At 38.7% G+C, this 23,630-nt stretch overlaps 1 protein-coding gene across 2 annotated transcripts in view; it reads left to right on the forward strand.

The window, feature by feature from the left end:
• The window catches only part of Synpr (synaptoporin), a 297,805-nt gene extending 276,231 nt beyond the window's left edge, over positions 1–21,574 (forward strand). For both annotated transcript variants that reach the window (XM_034498818.2, XM_034498819.2), the window contains 2 exons: positions 14,387–14,578; positions 19,899–21,574. In XM_034498818.2, coding sequence (XP_034354709.1) covers positions 14,387–14,578; positions 19,899–20,159 — 453 coding nt within the window. In that variant the 3' untranslated portion in view covers positions 20,160–21,574. The remainder of the gene's footprint in view (positions 1–14,386; positions 14,579–19,898) is intronic.
• The last annotated feature ends 2,056 nt before the right edge of the window (positions 21,575–23,630 follow it).

Genomic DNA, 23,630 nt, shown 5'->3' on the forward strand with positions numbered 1-23,630 from the left:
GTGATTGCTCCTTTAACCCTTCAGGGCTAGCTCCGTCAAGCCGCCAATGACTGCCCTGGCTGCCCCTTTTCCTCATGTCCATCTTAGCGCTGCAGATGGAAGACACTAGACAGTTTAGTATTTTAAAACTAGCCAGATAACACAATGGCTGGATGAAGAATTTCCTGTTCTAATTTTATCAACTAGCCCCTTCCATTCTTTTTGGCCTCCGACCAAGGCAGAGACTACAAAGTGTAAGTTCCTCAAGACCTACATGGCGGTTGCATTCTCCCATTCCAAAGCCTCTCTGAATCCAATCTCTTTTCCCCTTCTCTTCCTCCTGGAACCTAGAAGTCTCACCTTTATCCCTTCACTCAGCAATTAGCTTCTGCCTCCTTTATTGACACAATCAAGAACCAATTAGCAAATCAATACCCCCTATAATTTTCTCATACAAGCTATCAAGGCACCTAGAAATATTTAACAATGCTGGTTTAGGCTAGCCAACTGCTAGAGTGCCCATATTCACAGAGACAGCAGTACTCTTTTGTCAAGATTAAAACATAACCAGTCTATCCTGACTCATGCTTACTATTGCTTGGCTTCCTAAGATAGAAATGGCTATAGGTGGTAAGAACAGAGAACTAATGGCCTTAGCAAATGTGAGCTCCTACTGACCCAGCATCTTCCAACTGTGCAGCTCAAGAAATGTCCATTCTTACACTCTTACATAAAGCGCTCTCTCTCTCTAGACCGGGGTAGTCAGGGCCTCCACTCCTTTTGTTTGTTTGTTTGTTTGTTTGTTTGTTTGTTTGTCAGAAGTCAAAATATTATGTCGTTTCTCTGGAAAGTTATTATCCCCAAGAGCAGTTTCATATCCTTCAAAGATGATCTGATATAAGTTCTCTCTTTTCTAACACTGGAGTATTGGTATCAGGTCTATTTTTATTAGCAATCTTTATTAATAATCTCAATACATGGTAGCTAGCAATTTCTCAGTAATCATTTGTGGAAGAAATTAATAAGATTACCTGATTTATTGGCCATTAAATCTCATTGCAGGAGGCCGGTATACTTTTCTACACTGCTGTACATTGATTTATTATATAACAGTTTTCCTACATTGAGAATAATTAAAGTAAGTATTTATCCACATTTATCCAGACATTGTAGCACATTCCTATACTCTCAGAAGCAGGAGAACTGAAGCAGCAGAAGGAGGAAGAACACAAGTTCAAGACCAGCCTGGCCCTGTGTCAAACCAAAACAAAAGAAATGTGAACTTCCAGGAAGTGAGACAAAATCTATCCTGCATAAATTCCTTTATCCTTGGCAAAAGGTCAACAACATATTATGCCATTCTTGCTTTTTAATAGATAGGAGCATAACAGAGTCTCATGGCCAGCCAAAAGGAGCTGGGCTGTGATCTCAGAGCAGGCTAATTATTTATTGTGGGTAGTTAATTTACCAATATGGGTGCTAACCTGTTCTAAAAGCCTTGCATTGTTTGTAATCAAAGGTTAGTCAGAATTGATTAGAAATCATATCTAGTCTTGGGGATGATCTATCATACGATTTACACAGCATTGAAAAAACTAATGGAGCCTTTTAGATTTCACCAATCAGTTGGGAATACCTCTTGCACCAAGGTACTAAGGTTATAAAATTAGCTGTCTGCGACTAAGCTAGAGGAACAAATGCAAAGGGTGATTTTTAAAGTCTTATTTCCATAAGGAATATTAAAAGACATGAATCAAGAAGCCTTGGTTCTACAGCTGAACAACAATAAATCAATTGGCAAAGCTCTCCAGGATCAGTTTGGAAACGAAAGAGTGCTATACATCAATCACAATCCAATGTAGGTTAAAGAGAGAAGGAACAGAAGCCTGCATTGACTTGCAAACACAAATCAGATTGTTGACTTGTGAACCACAATCCCCAAGTAATACAGAGCCCTGGACAGAAGAATATCAGCATCCACTCCATCAAAATTGTGATGAGTCACAGCATAATGATGGTGTATTGTATAATTACTGTTTTGCTGCTGTGCTAATACATCATAGCCAGACCAAAGCAATGTATAGAAAAAAGAGCTTATTTGTCCTTACAGTTCCAGAGGAATAAGAATCCATCATTGCAGGGAATTGTGGCACAAAGAGACTTCACATCTCTAACAACAATCAGGAAGAAGAGACAGTCAACTTAAAATGGTGTGACTCTTTAAACTAAAATCCTACCTTCAACAAGTCCTTCCCCCAACAAATCCATGACCCCTAAACTTTCTCATACAACACTAGCAATTAAAGGTCAAGTATCCACATGCCTAAGATTATGGGAGACATCTCAGTCACATCACCACTACAAACTGTTCCTGCAGAAAGCAGCCTAGGCAATGTATAAAATCAGAAGGTGAAAACCATCAAAGATGAGAATGGTATTTCACAGGAGCTCCCCTTCGATCAATACCATCCCTATAGCAGTGACAAAATAGCACCCAGCCTAGAGGAGGAAGATGATCAATCTTGGACAGGCTAGGAAGATGGCTCAATGGGTAAGAATAGTTACTGAACAAGTGGGAGGAGTTTGAATACCTGGTACCCAAGTAAAAGACAGGTGTGGCCATGTGTATCTGGAAAGTCAGGGTTGTGGTAGGGGGAGTCAAGATTACCTGATGCTTCAATGAGAGACCCTGTCAAAAAGGAATAAAGTAGACAGCAAGAACTCAGGCCATTTAATGTCCTCCTCTGACCTTTGGGAGTACACATACATACACACACATATGTATCACACAAATACACACACACACACACACACACACACTGACACTAGGGGGTAAATGTAGAGCTTTGAGCTCTCACAAGTTGGAAGGAGAGGCATGTGAGATGGATAGGTTTTTCCAAGAATGTGCTTGTCCAGTGAAATAATTGGTACCCCACAGTCTTTTGGTTTTGAGTTATAAGGTAATCACCAAATAAATTAACTTTGTAAGAAGTTCTCTCCCAAAGTATAAAGTCAGAGACTACCTTAGTTAGCTTTAACTTCCAGTGTGACTCACCTAGAGTCATCTGAAAAGACTATCAACTGAAGATTGCCCAGATCTATGGGGTGGGTATTCTTAACTGAATTGATATAAGAGAATACAACCCACTTTGGGCAGCACTATTCCCTAGGGATGTGGTTCTAGGGTGCATAATGAAGACTAATTGAGCATGATTTAGTAAGCAAGTCAGAAAATAGTGTTCATTTTTACTTCAGCCTCTTATGTTCCTGATGTCCCTGAATCATGGACTGTAACCTAGAAGTAAAGCCAAATAAACCACTTCTTTTACTAAGTTGTTTTGGGTCAGAATGTTTTATCACAGTGACAGAAATCAAACTAAAACAGTGACTCAGATCCAAAGCCCAAGACTGCTGAGAATTTTCACAGTTCTTGTCTCCTCTCAAATAAAGATTAGCAAACCTGATGGCTTGACCTCTCTTACTTAACCCTGAAAATTTTTCTTAACAGATTTGAAACAAGAAGCCCATTTCTAAGTACTGAATTTCTGTGGAGACTAGAGATCCGTCAGGAGGCTTCTGCCTCTTTACTAGGGGATTTTTCAATAGAGCTTCTTGGGGATTAATGGAATTTGTCAAAGCACGCTCAATATCAGGAAGAGGGGAGAAAACTCCACAGCTGATCTCAACTCACATAACACACCTCTGCAAACAAGATTTTTGGGTTTTGATTCATAAAATAAGAATAATAATCTGCTCCACTGGGCTGTCGTGACCATGAAATGAGTTGAGCATGTGATGGGTCCTGGATGGAGGTGCTCTTATTCTATTCTCACCTCCTTCCTCCCTCCCTTTTTTCCTCCCTCCCACTTCTCCTAGACACTGTGACACTGATTCCTTTTTTCCCTTTATTTTCTCTTCTCCCTCTCTGCTTCTTCCTCTTTCTCTACCTTCTATTTCTTCCCCTCTATTTCCTTCCATCCCATGCCCTCCTACCCTCAATCTGCTTCCTTTTGCTTTCTCTTTCCCATCCTTCTTTCCCCTTCTCTCCACCTCCTCCTCCTTCCTTCCTCTACCTTCTGATCCTGCCCCTCCCCCATCTTTCTCCCTACTTCAACATACTCTTTTGTCCAGTAAACAAGGCATGCAGTCATTCTTTCCATTTCAATGATGCTCATCCTCTAAATAATGTCAACTCAACTGTTCCTAGCCCAGGCTAAATGCAGATTCTCTGGGCATCACTTGCATAGATCCCATCTCATTGCTTAAACTGCCAGTACAGAGCCCAGTCTACACTTTTGTCAGAGTATTCAGGGACTCAAGAGAAGGCATTACTCTTCACTGTGGACCCAAACTGACTTTATCTGTTAACTGTGGATCTGAGCAGAGTTCACCAACAGGCTAGCACTAGCAATGTGTGGCTGAGTACTAGAACGATATTTAATATGAATTAAGGTATACTGTGAGTAGTAGATGTCCACTCCAGTGTGGACAGTTTTCAACAACTTAGTCCAATTGTCTCAGTGAGGGTGGCTCAGTGGGTAACAGGACCAACTACAAAGCTTGACTACCTGAGTTCAATTCTTGAGACCCATATGATTGAAGGAGAGAATCAACCTCCCACAAGTTATCCTTTAAGCAACATAGTGTGCTGTGGCATGTGTACACACACACACACACACACACACACACACACACACACTAAATCTTCTTTAAAGCTTAGTACCCAAAAGTAAAATATAATTTCCCAAAATGAAAAAAAAAATCATTAATACTTTTTAAATTGGTTATGAAATGATAATGTGTGAAAATATTTTCCCCAAATAATGTATCCTGATTATAGTTTACCCTCCCTCTGGTGTTTGCATTTCTCTTTTGGTAGTGTGAAGAGTCCTTTCCCACTTCTTTGAACATGTCTACAATATATCTCAAGTTTCAAATATAGCTTATTTGTGTGGCTTGGACTAGTTTTCTGGCAGGCAGCTGGGTTGGAATTCTGTGCTAGCACATTATAGTCCTCTCCAGACCTCAGGCCCTTTCACTCTCCATTACTAACGCTTAGACCACAAATTACTGACTCCTGTTGTTTAAACCAATTTCTTAAATAAAAATTTATCTTGATAAAATCTGGTGTAACTACTGGATATAGAACTTTAGAATTATAGAACATAATAAAAGATAAATGTTGAAATCAATCAAATAATCAAATGAAAAGTGGACAGAACTGTCTTCTGGCCTCGTACAGTGACTTGCCTAGTGACTAATTCTGGGTTCAGGTTTCTCTGACTATTAAAAGTTGCTAACTAAGTGTTAGAGTCAAATTCCAAAACTCAGGCTTTTATTATTATTATTATTATTATTATTATTATTATTATTACTCAGGTGAAGGAAAACTAAGACAGAGTGCCTTTCTATGTAGCTCAATATTTTTTACTATAATGTCTGTGTTCCCACTATGGTAGGTAATTTAGGCCTTAGAAAACACAGTCTAATCAAGGCCACTCACTAATGCAATCCTAATTCAGATGGCAGGTGTTGTGAGCTTTAAAACACAAGGTTTAAGCCCCTGCATCAAGTTCTCGATTCTATAAAATGTAGAATAAGAGTTTTACCTTGTCAAAGCTCTTGAAAGATCTGCTAATGAATTAGAATCAGTATTTCAAGTGAAATGATGGAAGAAAGGTAGCTTGACAGAAGGTCTAGCCCTGCTTTGCTCTTCCTTCTTTAAAAATCCAAACTCAAGATTCTGTCCTCCTTCACTTCAAAACCATCACCAGGCAATGCAGATAACAAAGCCCATACAACTAAAATATTGACAGTATTTGCTAATAGGTAGAAATGGGGCAGTTGGTTATGCTTAATCATATGCACTGAAGAAAGAAAGGGGCTCATTTTACCTGTATCTCAAATAATGTTCTCTTACTGAATACACTGCTTGCTCTATGTCCACAAGTTATCCAAAACCAACAATTTTATTATATTAAATCTAGATAAACTGCTTTGATAACAGCAACTTTTGAAGAAAATAAAGCAACCCCTAAGTGTAAATGGAATCTAACCACCTGATCCAAATTAAGCCAGCCTGTGCCATCTTGAGAAAACTTGGTTTTAGTTCACTGAACAGATAGTTCACATGTGCTGCACATATACCGCCAATGTGTCAGAGTTCTTCAGGTACAGAATGTGACCAATACCTCAAAGTCCACTTACCAACTATTCAACAAACCATAGACACATAAATTATTTGACCATGTTGACTTCACTTTCTTTGTGATGCCTCTGAATACTTCTTGGAGTCCACTCAGATCCCAAGCAAAAGAAACTTAACGTGTTAAAGTCCGTTCCAAATGGCATTTCCTCTCTTCAATGGGGATAAATATCACAAGCAGAACTAACGATATCTCAGAATGATGAAACAATACATGTTGCAAATTCATCTTCTGTTGTACAGTCTCTGTTAGAGAAACTAAAAATAATATTTGCAAATAACTGGATGTTAGTCTACACCACCAGAAGAAAGTCACTACCCATACTTGAGGCACATAATTCTTCTGATCAGAAAATGGCTTCAGGCACAGACAGCAACAGGCTTTCAATACAGATAAGCCTTCCACATTCAGTTTAACTGCAAGCTCTCTGAGGCTAATGGATGTCATTAATAACCATCTTAACATTTGTAAATTGGGTTTAGCAAAAGTCCTTGGTTCCAACGCCTTTAGCAGCTATTTCTAGAAAATATACAAAGTATATCATTTTTAATCTACTGTTTTCAGAATTCTATTTATGAGAAGCTGTGATAGCTCATTGTTTACTGGGTGTGTGTAGTTCTTTCTAGGTTAATCTGATTTAGTACATACACACATAATTTTCTTGGAGTGAAATAATTAAATTAATATAGGAAGTATGTCGATGAAATCCAAGTTATTTGGGTGATACCAAATTGTTTACAATTTAGAGATGACTGATTTAAACAGCTATCCAAATACCAAAAACTACATTTCCCTAAAGTTACTGCAGTCAAGCAAGGTATTAATTGTTCCAGATTTAAACATCTCTACTCCAGTTTCTTCATCAGTAACTGGACCAAATAAGTAGACAGGTTATAAGGCTAATAGTATCAGTAGGGTCCTCACTGTGTATCAGGTACATGGGAAGCACTCAGGAGATGTGAGGAAGCACCAGTACAAATCCCTCCTGTATCTGTGGCATGATCTGGTTGCATCATTTCTGGGAACTTCCCACTTCCTGGTTTCAGGCTGGGTTTGGCCACAGGGGAGCCTCACTGGAAGCAGGAGAAGAGGAAAATTGTGTCAAATATTTGATCTGTGTCCCCTTCTCTGTCAGGTAGCCTCCAACTTAGTTTATGCCCAAAGCCAGAAAAAGAAAAAAAAAACTTTTAAGTTAATACATTCTTTATCTGGAACAAGTATCCTGTTGTGTTGGTTTGAATATGTCTAGCTAGGGAGTGGCACTATTAACAAGTGTGGCCTTGTTGGAGTAGATGTGCCACTGTAGGCGTGGACTTTAAAACCCTCATCCTAGCTACCTGGAAGCCAGTCTTCTTCTAGCAGCCTTCAGATGAAGATGTAGAACTCTCAGCTTCTCCTGCATCATGTCTGCCTGGATAATGCCATGCTCCTGCCTTGATGATAATGGACTGACCCTCTGAACCTGTAAGCCATCCCCAATTAAATATTGTTCTTATAAGAGTTGCCTTGGTCATGGTGTCTGTTCACAGCAGTAGAACCATAACTAAGACACCTGTCTTCCAGTCACTTCCAGTTATAGGAAGACTTGCTTTAGCTTAGGTATGCTTTCATAGAGTTACTCTAGGTTATAAAGCCATTTATTTAATCTAAATGGAATCCAAACCACTGTTAAAGGTACAAGTGCCCACGAACACTCTATGTGGGAAAGCCACTGCTACTACCAGTCAGTAGTCTTGACCTTACTGCCATGTGTAACTTTTTCTAGTAGAGTATGTTCTTAAGTACACAATTTTATTTAAAATGAAGTATAATTTATCTCTAAACACTATTACATGCTAAATTATCATAAAACAAGTGCACAAAAAGTTTTATAATTGGACCCATACCGTATGTTCATTCATTTACTCTCCCACTCAGTAAATCTTAGGGGTTTTGTTTTGTTTTGTTTTGTTTTGTTTTGTTTTGCTTTCTTGTCCAAGACCTAAGAGGGACAAAGGGAGACCACTTCATAGTCTGGTGTTGAAATCTTATTTGGAAAAATGGCAGCAGGGCATTGAATGTATTTTCAAATTTTGAAAAGTGCTTAGGAAATAAAAGTCGAGGCATCAGAAGTGAGGACATGTTAGGGTAACAGGTAAACCATGCAGCTGGGAGAGATAAAGAAGGAACCCTGAACAGGGGTTGCTGAGGAGAAAGGCCCTCCAGCAAAAAGGGCCTGGCCTATGTGGACTCTAATAGAATCATGTCTCTACCTTCTTATCCTACCATCTCCTTTGACATCATTTTATTCTTTAGAAAACAATCACTGGTCAGAGAACTCTGACTGTAAGATGAGCAGACTTTAGTTGGGGTAAACAACTAAACCAAGAAAATCATAAAAATCCTATACTAGATTGTAAAAGGGGAATTTTTTAAAAATGAGAATGAGGAAACTAAAACTAAAAAAGTGACTAGGAAATTTTGGGGTGGGGGGGAAGTACTATCCATACGTTCTTAGCAAGGTTGCATCTGGCCACATTGAAATTTAAGCAGAGTTTTGTTGTGTTGTTGTTGTTGTTGTTTTTTAAGGTCAAAGGGAGCAAGCCTGTCTATGGTTCTATGCAAGGAAACTGTCCTAGGTGAAATTTATTCCTTGCATATGTTCTAGGTGGGCAAGAGTAACAGCTAAGAAGCCTGTATGTTCAATAGAGAGGTGAAAGGTTGGGTAAAGAATGCAATTCACAGCAGAAGAGCATCCCACTCAGGTCTTTAGGACTTGCTGTGGCCTTTAGTATTTATGCTCAGTTGAGGTGGGGGTGGTTGTCATTGGCAGGTTTTGAGCAGGGGATACATGCTCAGCACTAAGAATACTCTACGTGCCATGCTGGGAATAGACACACATTCATAAATTACGTACAGCAATTATTTTAAATGGTCGAGCATTGTTCTTCCCATCATCAGGCACAGCACTACTTTTTGAGTTTGGGGAATTGTTACAGTAGTACCTTGTTGTTAATCTATATTTTCCCACTTGCATAAAGATAAATCACCCAAGATAGATGCATACCCATGACAGCTCCTGATCATAGCCACAAAACAGCTCCTGCTCATAGCCACATGCTGTTTGTATTGGCAGAGTTGTCATTGTAGATTTTAATGGAACATTTTCAAAGTTTTCATTTCCTGGCATAATGATAAACATTATTTACAACAACTTATTTAATCTTCCAACTATTCCATGAAAATTCTCATTTCAACCTACAAGGATAAATTGTGGTCTTAAGAAATCTAGCAAATTGCCTAAGAACTTGAAAGTATAAGATTAAGGATTCAAATCTCGATCTGGCCAGTTCCAGAGCTGGGCTTTTCTAACTTATGCAGGAGAAGGATTATGCAGCTCCCCTTTGTACAGTGTACTCCCAGAAGATAAAATGTCAAGTCAGGTCCCCAAAGCACTGTATTTAGTACAATGACACAGATCCTTGAATTCAGTAAGGAAGTCAATTCCTCTGCAGAATCTCAGTTTTAGCTTTTGAAAAACATTTCAATGTAGCCTGTTTACATCCATGCACTTTTATTTATTTAATGTGTGTGCACATGTATGTGTGCATTTTCGTGTTTGTGTGTGTACACTATAGTGTACCCATGACGACCAGCTTATTGTAGTCAGTTCTCTCCTTCCACCATGTGGATTCTGGGGAATATAACTCAGGTCATCAGACTTGGAAATGGTCATTAGACATTTACTTCCTGATTCATCTCTCTCTGGACCTTGAAAACCTTTCAGTGCATTTGCTTTAACCAGGAAAGACTTCTTAAAGCAGATGTTAGAAGCACCATACAGTAGTCAAGCATTCAAGCACACAACCCCTGGAGACAGATGGCCAGGCTTAGAATCCCTGCTTTCCTATTAATTAACTCTGGCTTTAGGCAATTTATTTAACATCCTGGCACATCAGTTTCCTCAATTACAAAATGAGAACAGAATTAACATGTGTTTCAAAGTGCTTTTATCAGGATTGAGTTAATCCAAATGAATCTGGAATAATACTTAGTGCATAATAAGTGCTCAGGAAATGTTAGTTTGACATAATTTCCTCCATTATCCAAATAAAAGTTTAAATGGAACCCTACACTTATGTATTCATCAATTCTTTGAGAATTTCGTACATATTGAATCGTAGAGCAAGAAGAAAGCAAATGGGTACTGACACAGAAGCTTTCCCCCAACTGACAAGATTTCATGGTGCTATGCACAGTCCTGGAGGAGAAAAGTAGCTATCAATTTTATCACACTGTGAACCCTGCAAATTACAACAATAACTGGTCTGGTGAGATGTGCCCACTGGCACAATTGTAGCATTTACGTCATCGGAGTGACTGAACAGTTTCTGGTTAGATTTAAAGCCTGATCCACAATATGAAATCTATACCATTATCAAATAAAGAACCTATGGCTAGACAAATCATACATCCAAAGAGGGAACCTATAACTGTTAATCCTGCTAAATGGACAGAATCATATTGTTTTTCCTAAACCCTACTGTCATTCAAAGAAGTCTGTCTCTAATTGTGATGAGTACAATTATGAAGAGCAGTGTCCTATATGTAGAGCTATACAAGAACTATGGGCCCTAACAATATGTTACCATGAAGGCCACTGCGCTGCATGTTCTTATCTCCTGTAAGGGTTTCCTTAAGACTTTTGCACATTACTGAAATCATACCATTTGAATACATGAATGAAATCAGAAACATCATATTCACTCCTTAGAAGATGTAACATCATTAAAATGCCAAGTTTTCTCCAACTAATCTTTAGATTCAAAACATTTCCAACTATGTAGGTGGAATAATGGCCCTACAAAAATGTCCCTATCCTCATACTTGGAACTTGGGACTGTATCACACAGCGTGGCAAGAGGAGATTAACACTGCAGAGAAAACTAAAATTGTGGAGAGAGCTTTAAAATAGTGAGAACCTTAATTATTTGTGTAAGCACAATGTAACCATGAAGCCCCAAAAGTAAGAAAGCTGGCAGAGGGGCCATTGTCAATGTGATTCAGTGTTGAGAAGAATGGCCCTTGCCCCTTGAACACAGAAAAAAAAACATGAACTGTGAAGATGGGTAGCCTTAACAAAAAAAAAGTAAGATTATGAATTCTCTATAGAATCTACCACAAGTCCTGAAGGCCCTGCTAACACCTTTATTTTACTTTGGTGACCCTTGTTTTGGACTTATTGATATATAAGTACATAGGAGTAAATTCATGTTGCCTGAGTGATGAAGAATGAACTAAGATACCAGATTAGCTATGAACCAAAAGTTGAGTTTGACCTACTTGGTTCATATGTAATCTCACTAGGTGTGAATTGTTCTTGCTAATACTAAAACAGCTGTAGATGCTGCATTTGCTTGCCTCCACGTTAAACCTCTGCATCCTTCCAGAAAGAACTTAAGGCAGCTTACAAAGGTACATACAACTCAAAATGAAAATGATTAGATATGATAAGGAAATTACAGAGAGTGTGAGTATAGAAAACAGAAATGGGGGTACCTCCATGCCTGAGTACCCCAGTGACTGGATCACATTTTGACCCTAAATATTTATGAGCTTACATTGAAATGGAAATCAGTGAGCTACATAACTCACAAGAGCCACTATATCAAAAGAGTAGTTGCTCCAAAAATTTAGCCAGTCTTAGTTATGAGACTTCCAGAACATTCTCCAAAAAGTCACACCTAACACACATGAGATCTAAACAACATCACTAGAGTGTGAGAGCTTCCCTAGTGCAGGTAATGAATCTTGTTGAAAAGCCACATGGGTATACCTGAGTGCAGGCCCTATAGGCAAAATGCATCCTGCCTCAATGAAGAAAATGTATGGTATATGCTGCTTAGAACACTTTTTTATATAAAAGCAACTTTTTCTGTTGTTACTCTTAAATAGGCATTGTGCCTATGCAACAAGGTTTAGTTCAGTTCTTTTTTAGGTGCTATTTACAAACTGTTTAGGATAATCAAGTAATACAAGTTGACAGTCAATCAAACTCATTGTTGTATTAGATACTAGTCTGGATTATCACAAAAATATACACCCTGTGTAGTACAGATCATAGGTAGCTGGAGACATGCAATCTTTGCTTGTTCAGATATGCTACAAATAGAAAGATGGTAATCAAAAGCATCAGAGATCCACAGAATATGACATTTAAGATTATTTCATTATTAAAAGATCTTTCGACTATGAGACACATCTGCTCCTGACAGTACCCCCATTCCACTTCAAAGAAGATTTTGGGCACCAATACCTTCATGTGGAGTTGCTTCAATTATAGCAAGCTACTTACTAGTCGAAAAACGCCCTAACTTCATCTGCAGACAAAATGCTGTCCAAAAAGGACAAATGGATACAGGATAATTAACTCCTTAGTTCTGCCAATACAGGGTAAGATAGTCCATCATAATACCTACTTTACTTAAGGTATGTCATATTTTCTGGTTCAGAAGGCTAAAGATAGATGCTCCAAGTTTATACAAGATGTTAGGGACTGGCCAGGTAGTCAGCTGTCTCTGACAATTGTTAAAATTTTGGAAACTGTGTTCCTGCACTTACTGCAAACTCTAATAATTTTTTCTTCTCAAATCTCTGACAAGATTGAAGACTAGAAAATTATAGTCTCACAATTAAATTTAAGTTGTTTAGGATTTAAGATGTTCTAGATTTTAAAAGATGGTTTAGGGTGGTAATACAAGTTAAAATAAAAGATGATTTAAGTACAAAACTGTAATCTCATTAAGATAGGATAGATGATAAAGTACTATGTCTAAATTACAAAATACTGAACTTTTAAATGTAATTCATACTTAATAATTTTTATAATTGTTTAAAATAGTCCCTACTTTGTATTGTTAGTTAGTATAAGAAAAAAAAGCCTTTTTACTTGGACAAAAAGGGGGAAATGTAGTAGGTTGGCATGATGCTGCTTGTATTCTAATGCTCATATGGGGCCCTCAAAACCTAGTTGTTCCAGAGACAAGAAAATCTCCATGTAGACCAAAGTGACATTGTATGACCTTGCCCCCAAGTTATTTTTGATTGGTGAATAAAAATGCTGACAGCCAATAGCTGAGTAGATAAGACATAGGTGGGGTTTAGGATTCCTGCACTTAGGGGTTGGAGGAGAACCACGAGGGGAGAAAAAAGATGAAGGAGAAAAGAAAAGCCACCATGGGTTAGTTGAGCCATTAAAACATGGCCCTGAGGGCTGGCCAATTGGAGTTAAGAGGAGTCCAGATTAAACATAGTAAATAGTAATCCAGGGTTATCAATAGGAAAGTAGATTCTAATAGCATAGAGGATAGCTATCTGCCCAGCTCTAAAGCTGACTAAGATTTATTGTAAATATAAAGGTTATATGTGTGTTTTATCCAGGAACTGAATGATCAAGGCAGGGGAGAAACCATGGGTCAGGATTAAAAATTTCTACAATACAGGCTAACCAGGACTACAAAGAGAAAGAGAGTCTGTCTAATAAAAAAAAAAAAAAAAAAAAAAGCATAACACGAGATTGTAAACATAATTTTAAGCCTATAGAAATCAAAAACCTATAATAGCTAGTATTGTCCTCTACTTAATTCAGCTCCAGGCATGAAGTAGACAGTCTTGGACAATGGGCAAATGTCTCCAGCTGTTTGAAACCATTATACCACAGGATAAAGAACTTGGGGTCATTACACATGTTAAGTCTCAGACATGCTTAAACTATTCTCAGAATTATTCTACCATATACAAATAGGGATCCTTTGGGGAACAAGAGGATAAGGATTATAAAGTCCTTGAGTCATTCCTGAGACAGAGCAAGTTTTCAGTAAACAACACAGCTGGGTGTGGTAGCATAAGCCTTTGATCCAAGTACTACAGGCAGAGGTAGGAGGATCTCTGTGAGTTCAAAGGCAGCCTTCTCTGTATAAGAGAACCTTAAGACAGCCAGGACTACAAAGAGCAATCTTGTCTCAAAAAAACAAAACTAAATAAACATATAATCCTTTATCTCATGTAAGTATAAATATAGTATCACAAAACTTTATTACTTTTTGACAGAAGATCTAGATCCTAATGCTATGAGATCTTAGAATTTTTCAAAAAAACTGCCTAAATTAGTAGATTTGTTTCTGGAACTCATATCTGCCTCTTCCCTGTGTCTCTCTGTGCAGGACTTTATCGTCACTGTAGTTTTTTCATTCTTGTGGCTGGTGGGTTCCTCTGCTTGGGCAAAAGGACTGTCTGATGTCAAAGTGGCAACGGATCCCAAAGAAGTCCTGTTACTGATGTCAGCTTGCAAGCAGCCTTCCAACAAGTGCGTGGCTGTCCACAGCCCCGTCATGTCCAGCTTAAACACATCTGTGGTAAGTATTTGTTCATCTAAACACCACTTCCTGAGTCTTTATTTGATGATCAGTGAAAAAGAGAAGCACCCTGAAGCTGGCCACTATGGACATTTCTGCCTCCAAAAGTAGGCCAAGCAAAAAAGGGAAATCTTACTGAGGGTGTAAGATGATTATTTTAGCCTTCCAGATTTGAGGTTTTCATTGTCAAAACCCACACACTGTAATGCTGCTGATTACAGAGTTTTTAATACAAACCCAGCAGGTATTAGCAGCTGTAGCTCAGATGACAGTTAAGTGAAAATTCTAACCCAGAGCTTATATAAAACCTAAATGTTGAGGCTGAAGGCTGCCAGAAGCTAAAAAGAGTATTTTGTTAACTTGGATATTTCCTAGAAAAAAAAAAAAACATTTTTATTAAAGCTACACATAGAATTACCAAACTGGTTGGAGAAAAATATGCAGGCTTAGTAGGGTACCAGAGGAAATGTTTAGCTTATAAAGGTACTTAGAATAATTGTGTAGCTTCTCTCTGCTCCAGTTTAGCTGCTTGATAGCCTTACAAAAGATGCACTAAAGTAGTTGGACAATCAAATATTGTCATCAAGAGTAAGGGCCTTACAGGAAAGGAGGAATACTAACAGTTGGAGAGAGGTTAAATTGTATTCCTAATTTATAAATGTAAGCAATTGTGTTAGCTCACAGAAGGAAGCTGCATCTGATAGACAGGCCAACATTGCAATGTTTGCCAAGAGAAGCATTTACTTAGGAGTGGGAGGCTCAGCCATGTTCACTAAAGGAATACTCTGCAGCAAAAGTTAAGAATAATTATGTTGGCTGCAAACTTAAGCAGTTTCCCTACGGCTTTCTGAAATTCAGTCAGGGCAAGGGTTGCTCCACTGCCCCTGGTTTTTTTCATAAATCTTGTCTTTGTGAGATAGGAATTGTGAAAATTAACTATGCCCTGGATCTCATGAACATTCTTACACATTGCACTTGTGAGTGGCAGCATAGAAATATGCACTAAGATATATAGCAATGTTTCTGTACATTGGTTGTAAGGAGTGTTGAAGAAATGATTTTGACTCTGATCTCAAAATCCAAGAAAACAAATATAAAGGTGCTTGACATTGGACAATCAAGTCAATGTGCTGATGTGCTGCTTATCAACAGTTAGCTTGATAATCCATCCCCTAGGAAGTTAGGACATCCTACATGGCCTTGTCATTTCCACTCATGTTCTAATAAACCTTGGACTAGAAGGAAAGACTTACTGATGAATAATAATATGTTCCACTAAACCTAACAACCATATGAGCAAGTGAACGGTGAAGCCTTTCAAGTTCTCACTGTGCCCTTGATCTCCAAGGCTCTAGCAGTTCTAGAAGAACAGCTCACTCACACTGACTAAAGTAAAACTTAAAGTGTTCTTTGGACCTGTGTGTAGGACTAATGTATACTCATTGCAATGTTCAGATTGCAAACAGAAACTGGCTCCAATTTCAGGATGAAAATGATAAGTTTTGGAAAGATCTCATGAGCCTGCTAAGGCCTGATGAGCTGAGAATGGAAGAGTCTGGAGCAGACCCTCAACTCCTGGTGGCAGACAACCAAAATACTGTCTTTTTTAGTTGCCAGGTAGTAGGAACTTTTACCTCAAGCTATTGGACCAAATCTTCATACCACAAGGAAAATGAATTGTGTATTACAATCATGGGGCAATAGATATTCATCAATCAGCAGAGGTTTTTCAATTACAAATGTGTTTGCCCTCAAGTCACACTGAGCTAGCTCAAGTAAACCCAAAAACTAATGAGAATAACTAGAAGTGTCACCCTAGAGTAGAATCCAGGGTTGTGAGCTGGAAGATAGTCAAGAAACTGGGCTTTTCACTCTCTACCTCTTAGCCCTGTCTGTTTCCCTTTGTGTGCATCTGTTGACAGGCAATGTCTGTTGTTATTCTCCTTTCCCAAATAGGGTTTTAAGGTTTTTCTTGTGCATATGGGAGAAGGTAAGTATCCGCAGTTTCTGAGTGTATATTTCTTTTAAGAGAAATAGCTTTGGCCAATGAGATGGCTCACTGGGTACAGGTGCTCACAGCCCAAGCTTGACCAAGCTGATCCCCAGGACTCACAAAGAGAAAGGGGAGAACAGACTCCACAAAATTCCTCTGACTTCTACATGCATAACACACACATACACACACACACACACACATACAAACAGAGAGAGAGAGAGACAGACAGACAGACAGACAGAGAGAGAGACAGACAGACAGACAGAGACAGAGAGAAACAGATGGCATAGAGACAGAGAGAGACATAAATAGACATAAAGAGATAGAAATAATAAATATTTTTAGAAAGAAAACTGCTTAGATTGACCTTAACTCACTTGGGTCTAGCTACAAAAGTCTAGTTGAGAACTTCCCATCAGCCCCTCTGGGTTCAAGTGTCCACCTTAGTCTCATCAATTGTAGATAAGGGCATTGGGCATTGTTTAGTCAAAGTGTAGCTCACAGAACTCATCCTACTGATCAAGTGCAAGTTCTGAAGAAGGATTCATGCACCCACAATGATCTGTGCTCTCTACAAGGAAAAAAGGTCAAGAAATAATAAATATTTTCTACTTGGTAACAGAATTATTATTTTTTGACATTTGTCACTTTGTGGTAGCCCTTAAATGTAACTGAGGTATTTAGACATTACAGGTGCAGGGGGGATATTGTTACGGATCCTGGAAACAGTTTCTGAGTTTAAATACTGTAATTGTAGAATGGGATCTGAAGTCTCCTAATGCAGTTACTACTCAAAAAAGCTAAGGGTATTTGCTAGCATGATATTTAAAGATAGGTCCTGGCTCCACAATGAAACAGTTGCCTGCCTTTATGAACAGCAAATCAGCTCTCTAAAACCTCTGTGTTGCCATCTGAAAACTGTAGACAATTATATAGCAGATTCCAAACCTGTTGACAGAATAAAAATCCATGGGAAAAACACTTAGTATGCAGCCCACTCCGTGGAGGGGCAGAATAAGGATTACCTGAAAGCTTCTAGAACTTGGAATTTATTTCTTCTATAGTGTTAAAAATACAGTAGAGAGAAGAGACTGCGATATCTCAGTTTTTAATCCAATTATCACTAAATATAACTAAACTCTGTCCATAATTTCTACTTTTGCTTTTCCAGCTTTACTCCAGGTAACTTGATCATCATCTTTATGGATAACCACATTTTACTTCTCAGTTCTTTCTCGTGCTATATACAGGCTCATATGATCTATCTGATGTCCTCATATCCAAGCTTAAATAAAATCTCTCCCAATTTCAAGTGGAACAAATAACTGGATTCAAAGACTCATGTGTCCTTAAATGTACCAGCCAATGAAAATTTTCAGTACTTCCATAATGATTGTGACAGGAAAACAGCGTTCCTTGCACATCCTCAGAGGGATGTTCTGTGTTCTTAATTTTAAGTTGGGCCCTTTTAAAAAAACTGAATAGTATCAAAGGCATGGAAAACATCCAAGACAGGCAAATAGATAGAAGCATATTTCTAGACAGAGCCATCCCTTCATATCAGAAGAGATCATGTTATAGTTTTTGAACAATGTATTGGCATAGACTTGCAAACATAAAATTAAACCAAGATATCTTTTTAAATGGAAAACATCCTAGTGACTGTACACATGATATAAATGTCCTGTGTAAAAGATTTGTTGGGGATTACCTAATTTGCTGATTACACAACTATTACAAATGATTTGTTTATGTTTCATATCATCCCTGGCAAGCGACCTAAGGCTCTACATTAATGTTAAAGAAAACAAGAATTTGCAGTGTGGTGTGGGGAAAGGGGAGGAAGGTAAAGAGGAAACGGGGTCTTGAGAATCAGTCTTTAATGAGATCAACTGTGAGTCTGTTCTGTGTTCATTTCTCAAGAATATGTCCTCACAGCCAAAGACTCCTTCCATTTATGCCATGGTGATAGTAGTCAACTAAACACAATTCATGGATGACTATAGAAAATGATTCAAAGTCTGACTTGCTATTTAGTGTTTAATAATGTGTCCAACATTATACACATACACTTGAATACTCTCAACTATTCCCCAAGACAGAAATACTACCTTCATTACCCTGTCATTAGCTTGCAGTAAGGTGGTGCTGTGATATACCTGCTGTTAAAACATTGGAATACTTTAGTAATATCCTTAATCTAGGGCCTTAAGTCCTTTTGTGTTCAGGATGCCAACATTACACACACACACACACACACACACACACACACACACACACCACCACACCAAACTAACCAAGAAGCCATTTTAACTAGACAATGTCATGCTGGAGTGATAACTAAATGTACTCCAATGTCACCAGTTTGTATCATGCTGTTGTTACCTTTTCCCCATAGGATTGTTAGAATAGAGTATCATTTATCTAGTCAATCAATGACTAATGAATAACTGATATATTATGCAATTCCTACCTAAGCCCATTGCAATCATAAACAGTTCGGCCTCCACCAAACAGTTGACCCTGAGGAAGCAATAATGGTTCTGTGATTTACCCACAAGGTTCATGAAAAAAAGACAAATTTGCATAGGAAAGACTCACACCTATTTTTTAAAAAGCTTTTCACTCTTCACTTATATCCTGCACTCCATTCATAACATGCTCTTAGCATTTACTTCTGAAGGTAAGAAGCAGAAGCACAGCCACTTAGGGACTCTGTTACTATATGTGCAGGCATGCATACGTTCATCTATCACCTGGATCATTGCGTAGTCAGTGCTTTTGTTGTGAACCAACTCTTTTGGACAAGTAGCACCTCTAGCCCCAAATAGATGAGGACCTTATCAGTTAATGCACCATTATTAAATTGAAAATACTCAATTATACATGACTTGACTGTTAACTTATACAAATTAAGAATGGCTAATTTGTAAAGATAGGGATGGCCTTGGTGAGGACTTGGTCTCTGAAGCAGACAGAGCAGAGTGGAATCACAGATCTAGTGCTTACTAACACATGTGATCTTGAAGCAGATTATTTTTCTTGCTGAATTTTGTTTCTACAGTTTAATACAGACATATAGCATATAATAACACTGGTCTCTTAGACTAAGTGAATCAATGTATAAAAACCCTTCGTGTGGTGTCTGGCATATAAAAAATGACTGGGAATCCTAAATCAAACAGTAGTTCCAAGGGAAAAATTTAAATATTCTTCAGAATTGAAGTGAAGGCTCACCCATGGCACGGTGAAGAATCGCTGTGAATAGGCTCGTCTAGAGTCCCTTGTCCAGTCCTTTAACCACTTGCTTCAATTCTCCTTCAGGTCTTCGGGTTTTTGAACTTTATCCTCTGGGCTGGAAACATTTGGTTTGTTTTCAAGGAGACCGGCTGGCATTCCTCTGGACAGAGATACCTTTCAGACCCCATGGAGAAACACTCCAGCAGCTACAATCAAGGTGGTGGCTACAACCAAGACAGTTATGGGTCAAGTGGTGGATACAGCCAGCAGGCGAGTCTGGGGCCAACTTCTGATGAGTTTGGCCAACAGCCTAGTGGTCCCACTTCCTTTAACAATCAGATATAACCGAGAATCACCCAAATTCTTCTGGAGATAGCCTCACCACCTTCCATTTCAGTAGCAGAAGAATTTTTAAGAGTTTCAATCAATTATTAATGCAGAGAATGTTGAATATAAATCAGAGATCTGTAGTCCTCATTAAGACAGAGAGGCCTGGGTTGTGATAAATGGTACTTAGAGATGAGATGTCATAAGGAGATACATTATTCATCACAGATGGGTAATTAGAAACTACCTTGTTATATACACAGACACTTTTATGGTTGTTTTGTATGTGTGGTAAAATAGTAGAAGCATTTTGTAGCTTAAAGTCTCTAGTGTGTAATGTGTGTAAAGTACCTTAAATAATACTGAGTTTTCGTATGCGTTTTGATGCAACAGATATTTTACTGATTTCTAGAAGACTTATTTGATGAATCACATCATGCATGTGTTACTAGTTTTTAGTTTAGGCCTGTTAGGATTGTAACTCTCTGTTTTAGGTAATTATTCTCTACTGTTTTCACTTGACAAAACAATGTTTGTATGATTAATGCATGAATAAGCATTTTCTCACATAATAAACGTTTGACTGTATTTCTGGGGACTTTTCAGTTTGCATCACCAGTTTGTTAAGTGAGTACTTAAAGACATGTATGCATATCTTTGTAGACTTTGCAAGTCTGTCTCTCTGACTTTACCCAAGTTCTGAATGCATTAGAGATAAGGTCTGGGAGGTTTCCCTATTTGTATATAGTCAGTGTTCTGTATGGTGACTGCCTAGTACGTATCTGATTTACTTAAGTAAATACTTACATTCTTGTAACTTTCTATGGTGTTTTGTGGCCCTTATCTTGTGAGCCATTACCCATGAGTAATGCCGAATGACCCTGTGCTTGTAGAGTGGCACTTTCTTTGCATTCAGAGAGGTAAATTTAGATACCATAGTTTAAATAGTATTAAGAAACATGCTATGCCATTCTATGTGACCAGTCAAACATTTAATTTTGTTTATTTTTGAAGCTAATATGCTGCTCAATCTAATTGTTAGAAATCTCAAGTTATAGCTTAACAGAATTACTAATTTAGATTTGCATATACATAAATTAAGAATGGCTTCCCTATGTCACTCTATTCCAAAGAGGGTTCTCATGAAAGACTCTCCAGAACATATTCAATATCAAGAAAATACCAATCTTCATTTCTTCATTTTAGCTCAATGGAAATAAAAAGGCCTAACAGGAAGGGCAAGCTAAGCATCTGTGCTTCTAGATAAATTTGTAACTGATGTACAAATTGTTTGTGTGATCTGTGATGTTGGAAGCAGTTTAACACAAAATAGCCTGTGTCTTAAATACTATCTGTAACTAGTTTCTTAAATTCTGTTGGATAAATCTGTATTGTGATATCTATTTGACCTCAATAAAGTTATTGCATACAAACTGGCTGAACAATGAAGAATTGCAACTATAGGGTCTTGTTGGTTTTAACCATGAGAGAATAAAGGTTAAATGCAATGTTTTTAACATCCATGCCCCTGTCTCCTGCCCCTCCCACCACACACTCTTGCTTCCTGATCCTAGTGTTTTTTGCTTAATTAACATTTCACTTCTTCTGACCTCCCAAGTCTTTACCATAGCTCAGCTCAAGTGAAGGACAAAATACTGGCATGACAAAGTAGAGACAGGCTCTCTGATAAGAGACCTGTATAAACATATTCACACCCTTGCTACACTGTGTGTGACAGAGGCACAAAAGCATCTGTCTGATCTATTGAGGGAGAAAAGTGAAGGAGCTTCAGACCTGGCCGCTACCCAACTAAAGGAGAACAAGGCTGAAGGAAGCATGGCCCAGCAGCTGAGTAGAGTCAGGTAAACTTTAGCTCTGATCTGATTTAGGAGGCAGGAGGGGTAGACAGAGCTGTCATAGCATAAAGACTGAAGGAGGCTTCACAGCAGGTGAGCCTGCCTATGAGTGCAGGGGTAAAAACTACTTGGAGGACATCATTAAGACCTCTATCTGAAAGAATCTTAAGGAAGACACTATAGGATTTGGGGTTGGGGTAGGGCGAGGGGACACCATGAGATTGGTGTTTTGAAAAATGCTTTAAACAAATCTCAAATAAATATAGTATGGAAAAGGAGGTGTGAGTGAACACAAGAGAGAAAGAATTCCTGGTACTAAGGAAGTAAAGTTTAGCCCTAAACACTGCTTCACAGTGGGTGGGAGGTGTGGGAGGTGGGAGGTGGAGCTGACTTTCATAAGTCCATGCTTCCTCTGCTCTGAATTTTAGGTTACTAGCTGGATTAGACAACTTCTTAAAGCCCAGTGTAGGAGGAGAAAATGGCCTCACCTTCATACATAGTTGTGAGCTCTCTGAAGCTCATACCCCATGATAACAGACTGTCACAGGTCCAAAGCTCTTTGGGGCTCTGACAAATAGAATTCCATGACCTAGATACAAACATGCTTTCAGAGCCCACTGTAGGGTCACAATAAAATGCTGCCTTAATCAAACAGGGATTTCACTAAACTGGCTTAGTCCTTTGGCCTTGTTGGAGTAAGAAAAACGAGGAATCATCAGAATTGTTGGTAGGTTTGGGATTACCAAGATTGAATGTGTATTCTCAGGTTCACTGCTCACTGGTGATTTCAAGATGTTAACTGACTTGCTTCCTTGGAGAGTTGAAGAACACAGGTAGGAAGGGGACAGACCACCTACATTAGACTTCACACCCTGCCATTTTCCTGCCTCCTCTTTCTTCTCTAGTGATTTCTCCAAAGCCCTGCGACTCTTCAATAGCCACAGGCACCTGCAGTCTGTAAGTATAAGAAAGATAACACTGTGGGGACCATCTTGGGGCAGTGGGAGGTCAGCAAATGCACCTGGGAAGACACTTAGCTTCTCATTCCTTCAGTTGCCCTATGTCTCTACTGGGGATAAGAGTAAAAACTCAGATTGACACTGGGATGAAAGGTAAGCCATTCAAAGGAACTAGAGCAACTCTTGGTACACAGTCCTAATGAAGTCAGACTCTGGTGCCTGAAGTCAGACTCTGGTGCCTGAGACAAAAGCAGCTTGCTTGAGTGGGATGCTAGGAAGCTGGTCAGGGTGATGGATGGAAGAGTGAAACAAGGGAAGAGAAGAAAAACAAATAAGCAACAACAATAGACAGGTGGATCCATGATGCTGCTGACAAAGGCAATTTCAGCCTCATCACGATCTCAGAGCAATATTGCTCTGGAATTTTCCATCAAGAAATAGGAAATAGGGCTTGGGTATAGCTCAGTCAGTAACTGCTCGTAGAAGGACCAGAGTTCAAGTCCCAAGATTGCACATAACAAGTGGAACATGGTGGTACACACACGTAACCATAGCACTGTGAAGGTAGAAGTGAGCGATCCCCAAGGCCCTGGGGCTAGCCAGCCTAGGTTAACAAAATGGCTGTCTCAAAAAGCAAGGTGAAAAAGCAAAACCCATAACAATAGGTAGGTGAG

This window comes from Arvicanthis niloticus, chromosome 3 (assembly GCF_011762505.2).
Source record: "Arvicanthis niloticus isolate mArvNil1 chromosome 3, mArvNil1.pat.X, whole genome shotgun sequence".
In the NCBI taxonomy this organism is placed as follows: Eukaryota; Metazoa; Chordata; class Mammalia; order Rodentia; family Muridae; genus Arvicanthis; species Arvicanthis niloticus.